This window comes from Acomys russatus, chromosome 27 (assembly GCF_903995435.1).
Source record: "Acomys russatus chromosome 27, mAcoRus1.1, whole genome shotgun sequence".
NCBI classification, from domain to species: Eukaryota; Metazoa; Chordata; class Mammalia; order Rodentia; family Muridae; genus Acomys; species Acomys russatus.
In genome coordinates this window covers 14428076-14445732 of record NC_067163.1, presented here as the reverse complement: position 1 = coordinate 14445732, position 17657 = coordinate 14428076, and the positions used below count along the sequence as shown (strand labels likewise).

Sequence of the window (17657 nt, the reverse complement as noted above, 5' to 3'; positions counted from 1 at the left end):
TTACTACCACTCTAAAAGCAACCTGGCTTGGCAATAGTCAAAATCTTCTACCTGTAAAGGCTGATTGCCCAGAGACTCCGCAAGCAATCCGTAATGACATCCAGAAAAACGTACGAGTTGAGGCAGGTGCCCCTCATGCACTTCTTTACAATCTTTTTTTTTTTTTTTTTTTTTTTTTTCCTCCCCAAACTGACATTTTTTTCTTTCCTTTTTTTTTTTTTTTTTTCTTTTTGTTTTGTTTTTTGTTTTTGTGCCTGAGACTCCGTGAAAGAATTCTGCCCCCTTCTTTTTGCACAGTGACTGCTGGCCCTGCTGCAGCCCTTAAAAAGCCTTCCTAATCTAAAGGGCCCCCGGGGGCCTCAGCTGGACGTGGCTATGTAAAGAGAAAGGAGTGAGTTCGCTGTGGGAACACGGCCAGCTGCGGATGCAAAAGCCACAACTGTACTGGGCGAGAGCAGCACGTGAACCTCAAGAGCCAGGGTCATGCGCTCAGCCCCACCCCCGGCCCGGGCCACGCCCCCTCCGCGGTCCACGCCAGCATCACTTAAACACAGACTGGAAGGTGGGGCACTCGTGGTTCTTCATCTTCTTCATGAAGTTTTTGAACTCCTTGTTTTTCTTGTCCCATTTGTGAATGGCTGTCAGCAGGTACTGGCTCTTCACCTTGCGGCCCATGATGAGAAAGTGGTGGCTGAGGTTGTCCAGCTGGTGGCAGGGACAGTCGGCGCCGTTCTTCAAGAACAGCACCAGCCGCTTCAGCTCTTTCTTCTTGATGGGCCCCAGCTTCAGGGGTTTCTTCTTCTTGGGGACAATCTTCTTGTCGCCATTTTCCTTCTTCACTTCTTTGATTTTCATCCTCAGTGCTACGATGAGGAAGGGAGGGAAAGAGAAATAGGGAGGGCAAGGAAGAGAAAACTTTAGAACAAAGCTTTTTACTTGAAACAACGCACACCCGCCCCCCCCCCCCCCCCCGTCCCATTCCTCATAAAAGGGCAACAGGGACAGCCAGTGTCTCCGTCACCCAGCGTGCCGAGGTGCAAGCAACAGGAGGCTCGCAAATCGATTTTAGGTTTCATTGTGTTAAGCAGAACAATTCAGAATTGTTTTCTGTCGTGTGCAGAATATACATGTGTGTGCATATGTGTGTGCACGCGCACGAGTGCATGTGTGTGTGCATGTGTGTGTATGCATGTGTGTGCATGCATGTGTGTGCATGCATGAGTGTGTGCACGCCTGTGTGTGCGTGCATGAGAGAGACAGAGACAGAGAGACAGAGAGAGAGACAGAAGGAAGCTTGAGGTGGGAGCAAAGGAGGAATAGTCAGGGAAGGGAAGAATGATAGAAAGTAATGGTGAGGGATATGAACAAACCACAACTACGCACATGCATGAAAATATCATAATGAAGCCCATTCTGTATGCCAGAGAAGAGGTCACAGAGGTCAACTTAATCTATATAATCTAATGTTATTGTGCCAAACATTTAAAGAAAAAAATCCAACTTTTTAAAAAGAAAGCTAATGGATTTTATTATTCAATTTTTAATTTTTTTTCAAGACAGGATTTCTCTTTGTGGCCTTGGCTGCCTGGACTTGCTTTGTAGACCAGGCCGGCCTCGAACTCACAGAGATTCACCTGCCTTTCTCTGCCTCCGGAGTGCTGGGACTAAACACATGCATCACCACCACCTGGTGTGGTTTTATTCTTATAACATCTAAAACATGGCAGACAGAATCTGTGTGCATATTCAATAAGGGAAATTCAGAGAGCACTTCAAACTGTTCACCAGGGTGCACGCAACACCAGCTTCCAACTTTAGCATGGGCAAAGTCAGGATTCCTCTGGCGGTACAGTCAGGAAAGTACGATAGTGGGTACTGCCCACTGGTCAATAAGCCACATGCGGGTACCACTGAGGTCTTGTCTACTGAAATGACCTGAGCAGAATTAAACTCTGCTTTGACTCCCTGGCCACTCAGAGGCAGTCCTCGAGAGCACATCAGGTGAGGACCACCTCTCACATCTACCTTGAAACAAGAGCTGTTTGTGTTCTCAGAACCAGGAGAGAGAAAAGGCCTCCGTTCTCTTTGCTTTGTGTTCATGGATTCTGTGTTACTTTGGTCTTTTCATATGGTGTACAAAATACAGGGCCCCGCTGCATGCTGGGCCAGCACTTCCCCACTGGACCTCCCTCAGAACTCAATAGCATTTTGAATGTATGCTCAGTTCCTGTACAGGGTCCAGTGATTAAAGATGCTCCCCAAGCACAGATCACGTGCTCCTTTAGAACTAGCACACACCAGATGCTAGAAACTAGGATCCAGCTATCAAGCACCAGATAATCTATCAGAACAGCCTCTGACTTTTTCTGAGTTAAAAGTTACCAAGCCTCCCCACCACCACCACCTCTGTTTTGTTTTGTTTTGGTTTTTTGTTGTTGTTGTTGTTTGTTTGTTTTTGTTTTGTGTTCCAGGGTTTTGTTTTTGAGACAGGGTTTCTCTTTGTAGCCTTGGCTGTTCTGGAACTCACTCTGTAGACCAGGCTGGCCTCGAACGTAGAGATCTACCTGCCTTTGCCTCCCTGAGTGCTGGGATTACAGGTGTGCACCACCATGCCCAGCTCTCCCCTCCCCACCCCCCAACACCATTTTTAATAGCTCAAGACGTCCATTGCATTCCATGAAGAAAGCCTCGTTTTGGAACCTTGCTCAGTAGCTAATGGTTCTGAAAGTGTGAGATCGGCCTGTAATCGTAATGGGTATTTTGCTCTTATTTCTCCAATGGATGGTTTCTAGTAACTCCATGAAGAAAGGACAGTTATTTTTCCCCATCTAAGAAATGAAAAAACTGTCATCAGGCCAGTCAACTGGCTTACTCATTTGTTCATTTTAAATTCCAGCTTTTGTGCATCAATCAAATACATGAGCTAAATCAACCGATAAGGAGAAAAGGTCCATTTTGGTTGAGCTCCAGTTTTCAATACATCACTATTGTCCCATGGGCTCATGGCAGGAAAAGGCAGCTAAGCAAGCAAAACCAAAGAAAAGAATTATGGTCCAAGTCTCTGGCTACCCTTAAGACACGCCAAAACTAACATGTCTACCAAGTCCCACCTTCTGAATGTCCCACCAGCTCCCAGAATGCTGCAGGCTGGGGACCGAACCTGTAGCACATAGGCCTCAAGGGGCTATAACCAAACTACACTACCATGACTAACTGTACACCTCCAACCACAGGGCTGTGCTTGCTGCCTCTGGGGCTTCAAAAGTCATTAGAATGAACCCAAAACTTAGAGTGTTCATTAATTGGATCAAGAAAATTAAAGGGCTCAGTGGGGTTCTTAATCCCACTTCCATTTCAGGATGGCTTTTTACATGAAATGGCACAAGATCTCTCTTGCCGAAAAAGACCAAGCTAGTAGAGAATTTCCTACTGGTTGTTCTGTCGGCTGTGAGGTGACCCCCGCTGGCTGCCTCACAAGTAAAAAGGAAGGGTAGAGTCTTGAGAGTAAATCTTTCATGGACATGTCCAAGTTTATGAATTTAAAGCACTCCCCCACTGCCTTCTTTTTTCTGATGAAAGGACATCCAGATCTTGAGGCCTACTTAGGTCTTATAATACCCCTAGCCTGAGAAATGCCTCAAGCCAAGGCTGGCCAAAAGTTCACAAGTAGACCCTTGTGAGCAGACATCCCTAGCTCTTCTGGAGTTCCTAAGCACTCAAAACACAAGGTAAGCCACAGCTCCCCAGTGAGTTCAAAGGATCAACACCTCCACCCCAGTGGGCTATTGCCTGCTGCTTCTGATTTGCTTGGGTCTCACACCCATGATGAACTGAGCAAGTGCAAGCGGGTGTGTGGTGAACACCCAGCAGAGACTACCCCTCCAAGGCCTGCCTTACCTCAGACAGGCCCAAACTAGCCCACACTTACCTCAACTCCCACTGTTGGCTTACAGACCTTGAACCTGGGAGTTCGCTTGTCCCAGGGCAAAACTTGCTGAATAAGAGAAGTTCTCAGTGAGGCTGGGTGAGGAAACCAGCCAGAACAGACTCACCACCCAGGCCATAGCCAAACCAATCTCATCTCTGCTCCCCTCTGCCAAATAGAGCCAATGGGAATGGGAAAACAAAACAAAAGAAAATTCCTATTGTTTCCTTCTTAGTGCCCTTTCAAGACCTATGAGTTAAAATGCTTAGGTGTTAGTGAGGCTATTAGAAAGTAGTGGAATGTCCACAGGGCAGGTGAGATGTGTGCCTTTTGAGAAGGACCACAGGACCCCTCCATAGGCCTTCCTCTAGTCTTTGTGGCTTTTTGGCCATGAAGTGAGTGGCTTTAGTCCAAGATGCATTCTAGCTGGTAATGTGCTGCCTCGCATAAAGCAACAGGCCAACTGATCATGCACTAGCCTTCAAAACTGTTCGGCTAGGGCCGTTCCTGTATAAGTTGATTCTATAAGTTGGTATTTTATGGAGTAACAGGAAGCTAACCCACTACTTGCTTTAATAAAAGCAAGGCTGCAAAGGATCGCCCAGCAGCAAGGCTACAACTCCATCCCTTCACACGGCATCACCAGCCTAGAGAGTCAGACGATTCCCAAGTCCAATGGGCGGAATCAAACTACACTTCAGAAATGATTGGGTACCACGTGTATCGCCAGGAGAGAAGAAGGCACATGCCAGCAAACAACAGGGGACCTTCCTTTCTGCAGTGGAATGTATCATCACCATTTGCTGAATACCCACCACGCACTGTGCTCTCGAGACAAGCACAGCCCAGGTGCTCCATCTCCTACAGCAGTTCTCAACCTGTGGGTTGCGACACACCCTCCCCCCATATCAGACATCCTGTATATTGAATATTTACATCACAGTTCACAACTAGCAAAACTATAGTTATGAAGAAGCAACAAAACAACGTTATGGCTGGAGGTCACCACAACATGCGGAACTGCATTAAAGGGCCGCAGCGTTAGGAGGCCAGTGTGCCACTAATCTACTAGTTCTTGTTTACAACTCACAATGGCAGTTAAGCAGGCATGCTGAGTGTTTTTATTACAATCAAGAAAAACCCGGGCTACACAACGACAGCACAAGGCTGCAATTTGTAAGAGGGGCAATCAGGATTAGAACCCGCAGCCAAGCCCACAGACCTCTCTCTCTCTCTCTCCTCACCACCCCCCATCCATTATTAAGCTCAAGACGCTATTGCTTCAGTGGAAACTATTTCTTGATTGTGCTGCTTTTAATCACAACTCAAAAAAAAAAAAAAAGTTCCTTTGTCATGACCATGTAAAGGAATTTAGTTTACATAGGTGGGGGAGCAGTGGAGGGAGGGGGGAATTGATGATGGAAATATGGTATGCATTAGGCTCTCCAGTTCTTGGCTATTTGGCTCGCTTTCTTTTTCAAGGTGGAGAAAGTAGGGAAGAAGGCACATATGGCCAGAATTGCTAACATCTTTCCACCTTCCCAGGGTTTGCTTTAAGCATGCAGATTACCAGCAGTGCTGGATAAGCAGTTACCTGTCCAAAGTTGATTTCTTCACATCGCTGGGTGCCTGGTAGTGGACCACCACCACCATGCCATACCCATGGCACCAAGGCAGAAGTTGGTAAGGGCCCAGAAGAGCCAGGAATAGGTCACCACTGCTCTCTCTAAAGCCACCGTGTTTACTGCCAAAGCTTTAGGAAGTTGCCCCATGGATGAGTTTGCCATGCAAATGGTGGTGGGTATCAAAGACCCAGGAGACAGCTACTGAGGTAGCAGCTACCGGGCACAGTGCTGCATGGACTTAAAAGCTGGCTGCGAGTGTCTTGGGTCTCAGTTTCCCTTCTGTAAGATGCAAGGCACAATCTAGTTGCTGGCACAGCTCAAGTCACCCCCAGCATTCACTCCGCTCACCTGCCCTGTTAGACAAACAGTGCATTGAAAACTGACCCTCCAACTCCAGATTGAAGCCACCTTAAAACAAAAGAAGGGGAAAAGGGGCGGCAGATGATTCTTTTTTTCTTTCTCAGCAACAATTTAACATGCCCCAAGGGTAAAGTATTACTCTTATCTATGCATTACTGCCAGCCAATAATTCAGACACTCAGAAACTTTGAAAAACTCCAAACTTGAGGTTGCAATTTGTACTGTTTGAGTCTTTCTCAGAAATCTTAAAACAAACCATCTCTTCGGTTTGAGCCCATCTGAGTACATTTCAGTAGACCATGAAAACTTCATTCCACTTTCAGTCACTCAAACCATATTTTCTGCACACAAATTATACTTCCTTGACAGCCTCCCCACAAGGCTCGGCCATATTTCTGAGACCAAAAATGAGAATCAGAAAAGTCCCAATGCTCATCCCGAGCCTGCACTTCCTTCCAAATCATCTCTTCCCCCCTTGACATGCCGAGTCTACTAAAGGCCTCCGTCTTCCGGCCTTGACCAGGCACAGCCACTGGATGCAAGGCAGCTACCAGCCCAGGACCATGCAGTTAAAGAGCCAGTAATCTTGAATTACCCTAGGAATCTAAGAGAGCAAAGAATAACCCAGGAAAGATAGGGGTGTGGCTGGCTCAGAAAACACACTTGAAGCTCAACTAACAGGGACAAGAAAGGAAAAGAAGGAACTAGGAGGACAGAAGAAATGGGATAACCCTAACGGAAAGTGTCAGACGCAAAGATTAAAAATAAACAGAACAACCAAGGCAGCTGTTTGCGATGGACGAGACACCTCCCCATCCCAAACGCTGAAGAATGTGTCTAAAACTGGATTGCCTGGGCATACAGGTCAGCGATGATCTGTGAGGGGGGCCAGGATCTGAGCCAATGGTGGATATTCCAGAGAGCCGGCAGCTAAAGGGAAGGAGAGGCCAAAGTGCTCCCTGCAGACAGGCTCTGAATTCCTGGACTGTCTGAGAAGAGCACCACAGGCTGAGGCCCACTAAGCTAAACATGCGAGATAGAGCACAGGCAAGTGGGCTGCTTCTTCCTGAAGTCAACTGAAAATTAGTTAAAACAACAAAACGAAACTGCAGGGGCTGAAGAGATAGATGCTCGGTGGTTAAGAGGACTTACTGTTCTTGCACAGGACCTGGCTTTTATTCCCAGCACCCACATGGTGGCTCACAATGATACATTAACTGTAATTCTAAGGGAATCCAACATCCCCTTCTCTGTGGGCACCAGGCACAATGTGGGCACGATGCACATATGTATTTATTCCCATACGCATAAAATAAAAGAAATCACTCTTTAAAATGTAAAAATAAACCAAACACATGCAAGAAAATGGTAAAGACAATAAGAACACATCAAGAGCATTCTGGGTCACAGAAAGCAAATAGGAGGTCAGAGTTGGCTTGACAAAGAAGACAAGCGGAAACCTACTGTTTACAGAGAGAGGTGCCTCGTGCTGATGAGGAGAAGCTGGCCCCCATAGCCAGGCCTACAGGTGCTAATGGCCTGGGCCACAGGATGCAGCTATGAATTTAAGTGACTGACCTCACCCTTACCCGCAGCAACAGCCAAGATGTTGGTTCTAGACGGCAGGCTTGCATCAGATAGAGGGAGGGAGTAATGTCCTGGAGATGTCACATCATAGATGAGAAACTGTGTGGTAGAAAGTGGGACCCTCAGATCTTGGACCATAGAACTTCTGGGCTGGTGAGATGGCTCAGCAGGTAAATGTGCTTGATGCTTAATAACTTGAGTTCAGTACCTAGAACCCATATGGCAAAAAGAAAGAACTCCCACGAGTTGTCTCCTGACCTCCACTGTATTCATACAAATAAATACACACATAAATAAAATGTAATGAAATGCTTCAAAGAACACTGATTTCTATTTCTTAAGTCAAAGGGTTGAATGTTCCCTCCTCCCTCCCCCTCTCTCTCTCTCTCTCTCTCTCTCTCTCTCTCTCTCTCTCTCTCTCTCCCTATCTGAAAAATCTAGTTTCTCAAAAGAAAAGACCATGTTTTCTTTTGTTTTCCCTCCTTAAAACTCTCAAATGAGACCCAAGGAAGAACAGATTTGAAATACAAAGAGCTTCCAACTCCATGCCTCTCAAATTCAAATGTCCAGGGAAGGATTGACAGGATTTTAAGGTAAGTCTAAATGTGAATGAGAGAGACCAAAATACAAATAAATAAATAAATAAATAAATAAATAAAAAGAATTTCAGAGAAAATAGCAATACAGAAACACATAAGTAATCTTTAAAACATGATAATATTAGGCAAATTACCATACTGCATAACAAGAATGGAAAACTATTAAAGGGAAAGTTTAGAGAATAGGACTGTGTTCAATCCATCTGTTTTAAAACAGTTTAAAGACATTTCCTGAGATCATAAACAAAGTGATAGAGAGAGGGGGCAGGTACAGGAAGAAAGATAAAAATTGACTATCAGCCCAAAAGTCTCTATGTCCAAATAAAGGGAGTTACAGACAGCATAACAAAATGGTGTGTGGGGCGGAGAGGGGCTGGATCAAGGAAGTAACACAGGCCAGCTTTTCAGAGATGAAGACCATAAACTCTCAGGTTACACAGTTCCCAGCTCAAAGAATCATGACACTTAAAACATAAGGAATGAAAAGACATTTTTAAAAACACAGAAAGGCATATCCACCTAAGCCGAGGATCCGGTGCCAGGATGGTACTGGACTTTACAATAGCAACCCCAGGAGCCGTAAGACAATGAAGGAAAGCATTCAAAATCCCCAAATGGGATGCCAAGCCAAGCCACCAGTCAGCACTTGTCAACAGGATATAGACTGCCTTAGACATTAAAGGGTTAAATACTAATTCCTATATGTCTTTCATGAGGAATCTTTTTTTTTTTTTTTAATGCAGCAGTTAATGGAAAGAAGTACAAGATTCAGGAAAATGAAGTGTTAACATCAAGAAACCCAAAAGAAGGCTTAAAACATTTGGCACCACAGCATGGTTTCAGTCCTTGCAGGCTCAGGAGACAGACTGACGTATAGCTAACCGGAAATAAGGAACCAAGAAAACAAAACGAGGCAATTACTATCTCAAAGGAAAATGGGGGGGGGGGGGGAAGGAAGCAAATGAAAGGAGACACAGTGGTGGCACAGTTCTTTGCTAGGTTGCAAATAATGTCTACATAATGCCAAGAAATTACACTGCACACACACTAAGTGCTGCGTTACAGAGGTCATGTAAGGCAGGCTGTCTTCATCTTTAATTGCAGAGACACCAACAAGTACTCTGAGCAAGGAGACAAGGAAACCAACCCTGCAGCTCCCTCACCTGCTGCTAAGGTGCTCCAGAAGCTGCACCGAGGGAGACCGATCACTTCTGGTTTGTGACATTGGGATGGGAGCGCATGGAAGAGAGAGCTGCAGTTTGGGTTTGTTGTTTCTTTAAATTAAAGGGGAAAAAGAAACCTTTCTGTTCGTTCCTATTTGATTTTTAAACCATATTTTGAGGTGCAAAATGTGTAAATTTTAGAAAGATTGTGGTCTCGCGTAGAACGCGGAAAAGTCACAAAGTGTGAGATTTGTAAAGGAAATCGATTGATTATACATTTCCAACTTAAATGAAGCAACTTCATTTTAATAGGGGGCTCCTTGGATAAAAACTTTGCTTTCCAATGTTTATTTTCTTTCTTTCTCTTTTTTTTGGGGGGGTGGGGGTGGGGTGGGGTGGGGCAGGCACTGACTTGCTGTCATGAAGAAGACCCCACACATTTTGTCAGCTCTCATCATCTTCCTGAAGAGAAATCTACTGGGTCAGGATGAGCTTGATTTTCTTTGAGGTGGAAAGGATGTTAGACCTAGTTTAACTGCTGCTCTTCAGTCTTAGAGCTGGAAACCCTCGCAGCTGTGACTTCTGCCTGCTCCTGGCTCTGCCCAGAGCTGCAGCGGCTTCTGGAGCAAGAATGGTTGGATGGAGACCACTGGCCCAATGGCTGCACACACTCTTTCTCACAGCACAGAGAGCAGTCTATCAGCGCCAGGCGCCAGAGTCCACAGCCTGATTCCCACAAGACCCGCTTTATCCTGTATGACTTTCTCCTTCAGAGAGGTCTGAGAGAGGTTTGACATTTCCAAATAAGATGACTTGGGGAGCAGGGGGTAAGCTGGTTCCAAAAGCCGACACCCTCATTGCACCACGGCCTTTCATTTGCCCGAGTCAGCTAACCAATGCTTTAGGAAGATGGGTACAGATGGGCATCCCCCTGCAGCAGCCGTACTGCCAGGTTACACAGCTCCTGCCACGTGGATCCCCCACGTAAAAGACCGTCTGTGTTCCCATAGCACAGCTCCACTCAGCTATGAAAACGGGAGGGCCAGCTTTCCTCATTCCAGTTTATAAACCTCCCGAGGCCTGAGGCACGAAGCACCTTCTCCGGACTCAAATGTGCAAATGTGATTTGGTAACTGCTTGGGCAAGGAAGGGGGGTAAGAGTGTTGTAGCCCGCTTCTAGGATGCGCAGAGGGCCCAGTCAACATGGGGGGGGGATGGATGGGGGGGTAGAGGGGGGGCGCTGACTTTGAGACACTGAGGCCCAAATGTGTCCTGCTAACGAAGGCCATCCAAGGACAGCTTGACAGTGGTCACTGTTCCCACCAGGAGCCAGGGTTTAATGTCATTAATCTGTTTAACAAAGGAAAGAGATGGCACAACTCAAGCACAAGCACAAGACCCCGACTCCAACCATCCCCTGACGACAAACCACACACTGCATACTTCCAGGCATCTCCTGGAATACTACAGGACATACAGGACACAAGTAAATACATAAATAGTAAATAAATAAGACCAAAGGCCCTGTCCAGCTACAGAGAGCAACAGGTTTGGAGCCAATTATTTAATTGAAGTTGTCTTGTTTTCTGGATCCCAGATAATCTAGAATTTATGGGACTGGTAATTGAATAGAAGTTTGCTCCACCCCCCACCACCTCCCCGCATACCACCCCTGACACACACACACACACACACACACACACACACACCAGCAGTTTCAGAGTTAGCCATCCGGACTCCCATTGCTGCTGGCCCTGTGACTTCATGGGCTGCACCACTCGCCCACTAACTTAGGCTGCTACAGCAAAGTGAACTCTCACCTGGAGAACAAAGTCGTGGATGGTGTGGGCTTTTTTTTGTTTTTGTTTTTGTTTTGTTTTGTTTTAATCTCAGAAACGTGCCTCTGGCACCACGAATGTGAACCCCTAAGGAGAACCAAGAATTTGGGAGCTGTCTCCTCCCGAAGTCACTAGAACCTCGCCCCCATCTCCCTAGCCCTCAGGAGGCTGAGAGGTTTCACTTAAAGTCCATTGCGAGAGCTGACTGAACCTTAGCTCCAATCCAGGCACTCCTGCCAAAGTCAACAGCTGTCCCCACCGTGAGGTCACTGAACTTCCAGCACTTTCCATTCCACCTCCTGGTGTTCTCACACATGGCTAAGTTGCAGTGCCTCATGGTCTCTCGGAAGGAAAAGGATAAAGATGAGAAATAGGATTCAGGGCTCATGGGCCGACTAAGCCACGAGCTCTCAACGATGACAGCAAACACAGGTCTCAACCCTGAGCACTGGAAGCCCTCAGAAGGCAAGTCAGGGTGGAGGCTCCTGAGACACCCCCCACTCCCCCTCCCTTCCCCCCCCCCTCCTCCCACAGTTTCTGATTTGGTAGCAATGGGTTAGGACCCAGTAATTCACACTCCTGGGCAAGTCCTAGAAGAGTGCTGATGCTACTGGGCCCGGGGACCAGCTTGAGAAACACTCAAGGGGTTTGCAAGCAAAGACTGTTTGGACCTAGCTGCACTTACAGTCCCCTCAGCCATTACACTTTCAAAGACAGAAAACAAAAGTCTTTCTAGCAAGAGGCAGCACATTCTGGAAGAAAATGGGTCCATGCCCAGAGTTAGATCTCCACAAACCCCACCAGCGGCTTTCCGTATGAACACAGGTATAGCACCTCACTTCTCTGGCTCACTCTCGATAGACACCTGCAGAAGGAAGGAGTGAGAAACAGTTCGGTGTTCCAGGCCTACGATCTCGATCTCGATCTTTCAGCTTCCCTCCACTGTCTTGGGAAATCTGGTTCTGAATCCCTGGCCACACAAGAGTAAATACCTCACTGCTCATATCGCCCTGGAACTTTGCCTACATTCACCCCCGACCCAGCCTTACATGGACAAACAACAGCCCAAGAGTAGGACCTTAGTCCAAATTCAAAGAGAACCCGAGAGGAGGGCCCACAGGACCCACTCCAACCATGGTGACTAGCAGGCCTTCATGCTATCCCTTTAAAAAGATGGCAAGACGGAGGCCCAGGACAGGTGCTATGCTGCTGATCTCTGAAGGAGCCATGAATCCAGTGCCGCTGAGCAACGATGGCCACAGACACACTTCTGCTTTCTTGCCTCTATTAGTTTCATATGGACTCATTTAGAGGCAACACGCAGGCTTTCCCTATTGAAGTCAAAGCGCCATTCAGCTGCGGGAGACTCTCCGCCAGGCAGCTCCAACCCTGCCTTCCGGTGCCTTCAAGGTCTGAACCTTGAACAGACGCTGCTCTGCATGAGGACGGCCCATGAGGATGTCGGCAGACTACTGCCATGCCTCAGCCACCAGAGCAGTCAGTTACACACATCTTTGAGCACAGGAGCGAATGAAAACACAGTCACTGCTCTGAGGCTCTCAGTCTCATTTGTGAGACTGATTCTTTACACAAACACATTGCTCTGCCCTTCTTCATGTACTCCGCAAGCCCGGAACTTCCTGAAGGAGACACTCAGCTTTGGCGAGGTTTCCAGATGACACACAACAGAAGTCAACTTACGTGTCCAGGTTCCAACTAGACAATAATAGAGCTGGAATTTGAATCCAGGAAGTCAAGCTCACAAAAGACGCTGTATATCCAGGATCCCTGGGTCCCGGATGTCTTTCGTGTCTATGGTAGAATGCTGCTTCCCAGGCCTGGAGTCAGGACAGACCTCCCGAGTCTCCCTGGCCCCTTTTCCTTCCAAAGGCATTATATATCTCAAAGGGTTTAGAGGATAACATTCCTCCTGTTCAACACAAACTTGTGCTGAGAAGACCAAGAACAAAGATGATGTCCCCAATCCTCCCCATTCGAGCCATCATTAATTCTGTCCCCAGACCCACGCCCATCTCCTCAGGAACACGTTAAGCTCCATACTCATTGCTATTCTGTAGCCTACCTCCTAAGGGTTTGTGCTAGCAGCAGGGACACCCTGGCCGACTGCCTTGCTCTGGCCTTCAGCCAGTGCTTAGGGCCGATCTGAGCCCAGGCCCTCAAAACACACCTTCCCCATCCATGAGACCACAGCTCTACAACATCTACGGGGAGGAGCTTGGTAAGAAGTGGAGAGTGCACATGTGGGTTCAAGAGGGATGCACACAGACCCAGGAAGATGACAGTGCACAGCCAACAGGAATGCTGGTCTCTCTGAGGCAAAATTGGTCTTGACCCGATATGGGTTATGTTGAAGGCAAGAAGATTGGTATGCAAATCAGAGTTGGCACCAGGCCTATCTCGGGGCTGGCCTCATCTCTATTCCCAAGAGTTCCCTGTGATGTTTCAGCTGTTTCTAAGCTGCCCTTCACTCGGAGTAGCAACAGATGTCAGCCTGGAGCTGAGGATCCTGGTCCCTGCCCTGCAGTCCTAACCTCAATCTCTTTCCTGTCAGAACAAACAGCAGAAGGGAAGTTCTAAGAACCCAGGGGAAGTAGGTAGCCAAGAGGGAGCGCTGCTTAGCAGGAGTTCTTGCTTTTCGTGACACAATCTTCCTCCCTTTTGGCCACAGAGATTTCCACGCTGTATCTATTGAGCTTCGGGATATCTTCCTTTGGCTATGACTAAAAGTTAAGTTCCCTTAGGAGCTGCCTAGAGAGATGCTGAGAGGACGTCACGTGATCCTTCCTATGCCTGGGGAGATGCCTATGCAGTGGGCATGAGTGGTACCAGGCCTTTTCCTATGACTCTTAAGTCCCCTACATTAAATAGACCTGAAGGTTGTGTGGGAAACCCAGAGAAACCATACTTGGAAAAACATACGTATCATCTTTGTAGCTTACATGTAGCTGGCATGCATACTGTTTTTGTAGCTATGCCCAAGATGTACTGAAAGATGTCCAATTCACTAAGCATGACACAACATAAACAGGAGACGAGCTGACAAAAGCCTCTCAGGTGTGTATGTGTACAGTATGCCTGTGATACAAGTATTCACGTGTGTGAGCACATGTATGTGTAGGAATGTGTATGTGCAAGTGTGTGCGGGTCTGCAAAGGCCCGAGGTTGATGTGTAGTGGGGAATACCATTGGCAATCACTCTTGACCTTGTATATTAAGGCGAGGCCCCTCACTGAATCTAGAGCTCGCGGGTTCAGCTGGTTCGGCTAAGCTAGCTAGACGGTTTGCTCCCAGGGTTTCTCAGCTCCGCATCGACATGCTAAGATTACAGGTGGGCTGCTATGATCACCCAGATGTGCATGAGTTCTGGGGATCTGAATGCTGACCTCGTGCATACACAGCAACCACTTTATTCACAGGGCCGTCTCCCAAGCCCCAACACTCATCTCTGTAGAAGTGAAAATCAAAATTATTCCCTCCAGTGTCCTTGTCCCTGTACAGTAGTTCAAGCAGCCCATGGTGCTGACTAAAGAGAGTTTGTTCCTTTGCTTAGAATAACAGCTCCCCTGAATCCAACACTATATGTCTGTCTCAGCAGAGCCAGAGTACAGAATGAGCAACTGCGCATCAGACCCCATCCCTATGTTTGCAACTCAGAGTGTGAGTAATGAAGCAAACCAACTCCTTAGGCTACCAAGAAATGGCACACACACACACACACACACACACACACACACACACACACACACGCATGCACATCTAGACAAAGACAGAAGCCACTGGAAAAATCTAAGACTAAGTACACCTCTGGCTTATTAGCCTAGACTTGGAAACAGGGGCTGATGGGAAGAGGGAGCTGTGGCTCCAGGTCCATCTCAGATAAGCTCTAATGCAGACAAGGCCACTCCATGGGAGAAAACGCTGTGTTCCCAGAGGCGGAAACACCACAAGACAACGCAACTTGCCGACGTCCTACCATAGCAATCGCACCCAGGCTCTAGGCGCGGCATCTGTGACAGCCAAGTATGAATAAGGACCTTCAGCCTGGCAGTGTGGCTGCGACTGCTAGCTAAGCTAGCAAGGGACACAGATAGGCAGAGTGACAGCCAAGTGGGCAACCAATCCCAGGAGCCAAGGTCAACTGCAGAGTACAGGCCCACAGGGAGCCATCGCCACCCTGCAGGCCCAAGACCCCTTGGCAAGCAGCTGGATGGCTCATGTGAACACAGGGGAGCATGTCCCTGATGTGGCTGGGTGTCTTATCCACATTGTGGGTAAGGCAGGGACCTCTGGCACAAGCCCTGAGGTCCAAGCCCATGAAGGAAGCAGAATTTCTCACTGACCAGTCTCTCTTCTTCCATGTATCCCATAGATGTCGCAAAGTAACCATGGCTTTATCGCTGGCCTGGGGTCCTCTTCTACCTAGCTAGCGGCACACATTGACTGGCCTTCTGTAATTTCCCTTGAAGGAAAAGATGCTACTTCATGGCATGTGAGTGTGTTTTGGGAGTGTTCTTTCTGCTCATTGTGCTGGGAGTGGAACCTAGGACTTTACACACGTTAGGGATGGACTCTACAGAACTGCCCCTCCAACCCTCACATGTGTTTTAGGAGGAAGACGAGACACAGGCACAAGCCCTTAGAGCAAAATGAGACATAAGAGGTCATGTCACCAGACCTCATTGGGCCAGCACTGCTTAGATGCCGTTGCTATGGCTACCACTGTCCAACTCCCCTCAGTCTCCATGCACTTCCGTCTTATTCCCCTTCTATTTTTCCAGGCTTAGAAGCCCCACAGGTTCTAGCCCCGTAAGTCCAAGCTACCTCCCCACATACGAACAGCCCTCTATTGGAGATCTAGCACCAAAACAAAATGCCAACCCTGAAACTAACACCCAGTCTCCGCTAAAGAAGTAAACCTAAATTCAATATCAAGTCATTTCCTGAAAGTGGTATGGCTGCATCACAGAGGAAAACCCAGGCCAGGGGCCCCTCTGCAAGCCCTCTACTCTCTGAGTGTGGGAAGACCCTGGCAGACCTGTCTCCTCCCATTCCAGGGCCACTGAGCAAATAGATAACAGCAAGGCCCATATCCCATCGTCCTTCCTGTCTGACACAGTTACGTCCCTGGGCTCTCTTGTGGCTTATCCAGGTGTGTCCTGGCCTTGTCTTTTGGCTAGGCAAAATAGGGACCTAGGACAGCCAGGACTAACTGCAGATGACCTGAGGCTGGTGTCCTTGATGGAGATTTTGGGTTTGGGTCCTCGTGACCTTCTAAGCTGAAAGACCTTGTGAGCCCTGGCCTGGCTTCCGTATTTTAAGGAATCTAGGTGGCATGGGAGAGTCTAGAGCAGTGTCTCCACATCACATGACCATCAAAGAGCATGGGAAAAGGGGGACCTTGATGGGTCCATGGAGGGAAAAGCTTCCCCAACCCCCACTCGCCTACTCTTGCTGTGGAGCAATCACTGCAAACAAGAAAATGTGCCAGGAGATACATTAAGTCTGTAAGAAAAGAAGGCTCTAGGCAAATAGCTGTCAGTCAAGGCAAAAAGCAAAACAATATATTGATTCTACTCTTTGCTCAATGAAGGGCAGCCTCATGCATAGCTCCCCTACCCGCTTCCCCACCACATACACAGCAGTGCAACCATAAAAACAAAGACACACACACACACACACACACACACACACACACACACACACACACACACACACACAAATCAAGGCTTTTAAAAAATTACCAGGGAAAACTGATACCAAGAGGGGCCTTGGGAGAGGGAGACAAGACCAGATACTCTGGCTTACAAGGAGGTGGGCTGCAGGAGGGGAGAGGCTCCCCAAGGCCTGAGCTTCACTGCATGCCTGCGGGAACCTCCTTGCTGGCAACTGGACAACTCTTTCACGGTCTGGCTACGGACAGCCTGAACTATCTGGTCTCCATCTGCAAGACTCAGGACTTGGGATGCTTGCAGCTGCCCCTTTTGCCCAGCTAACATCACCTCAGGTCTATCAGCAAGGGCAGGGACTAGAGAGAAATGTGGTTTGGGGCAGAATTCTCGACTGTTGGTAGGATCTACTCAACTCGTTAGTAAAATCATTGTGGTCGTTTGAATGAGACGCCCCTTCTAAGTCCTGAGCATTGCAGTACTTGGTCCCCAGCTGGTGCCGGTTTGGAGGTGATTAGGGGGTGTGGCCTTGGTAGAGAAAGTATGTCACTGGGGGCAGGGCTTCATTTTGAACTTCCTTTCTGTGTTTACTGTTCTCAGCTACTGCTCCAGCCACCTGCTACTTGTTCCTGCTTCTCTAACCCTCCGGAACCTTAAGCTCCAAACAAAGCCTTCCTTCTATAAGTTGCCTTCATCATGGTGCTTTATTATAGCAATAATAAAGAAAATCATCTTCAGTCTCCAGGAAAATCGAAGCAGGCTCACCTAGGCTGCCACCCTCCATCCTCCACCTGCTGGAAGACACACAGCAGGTGGTCCCAGAATTACTATCCTGGAATTTGAAGGGCTGGAAAGGACCATGTGGTTAGTACC

General features: G+C 47.8%; 1 protein-coding gene across 1 annotated transcript in view; it reads right to left on the bottom strand.

Moving 5' to 3' along the window:
* Positions 1-205: 205 nt before the first annotated feature.
* The window catches only part of Sfrp1 (secreted frizzled related protein 1), a 38080-nt gene continuing 20628 nt past the window's right edge, over positions 206-17657 (bottom strand). Inside the window, exon 3 of the mRNA XM_051169435.1 lies at positions 206-863. Coding sequence (XP_051025392.1) covers positions 541-863 — 323 coding nt within the window. The 3' untranslated portion in view covers positions 206-540. The remainder of the gene's footprint in view (positions 864-17657) is intronic.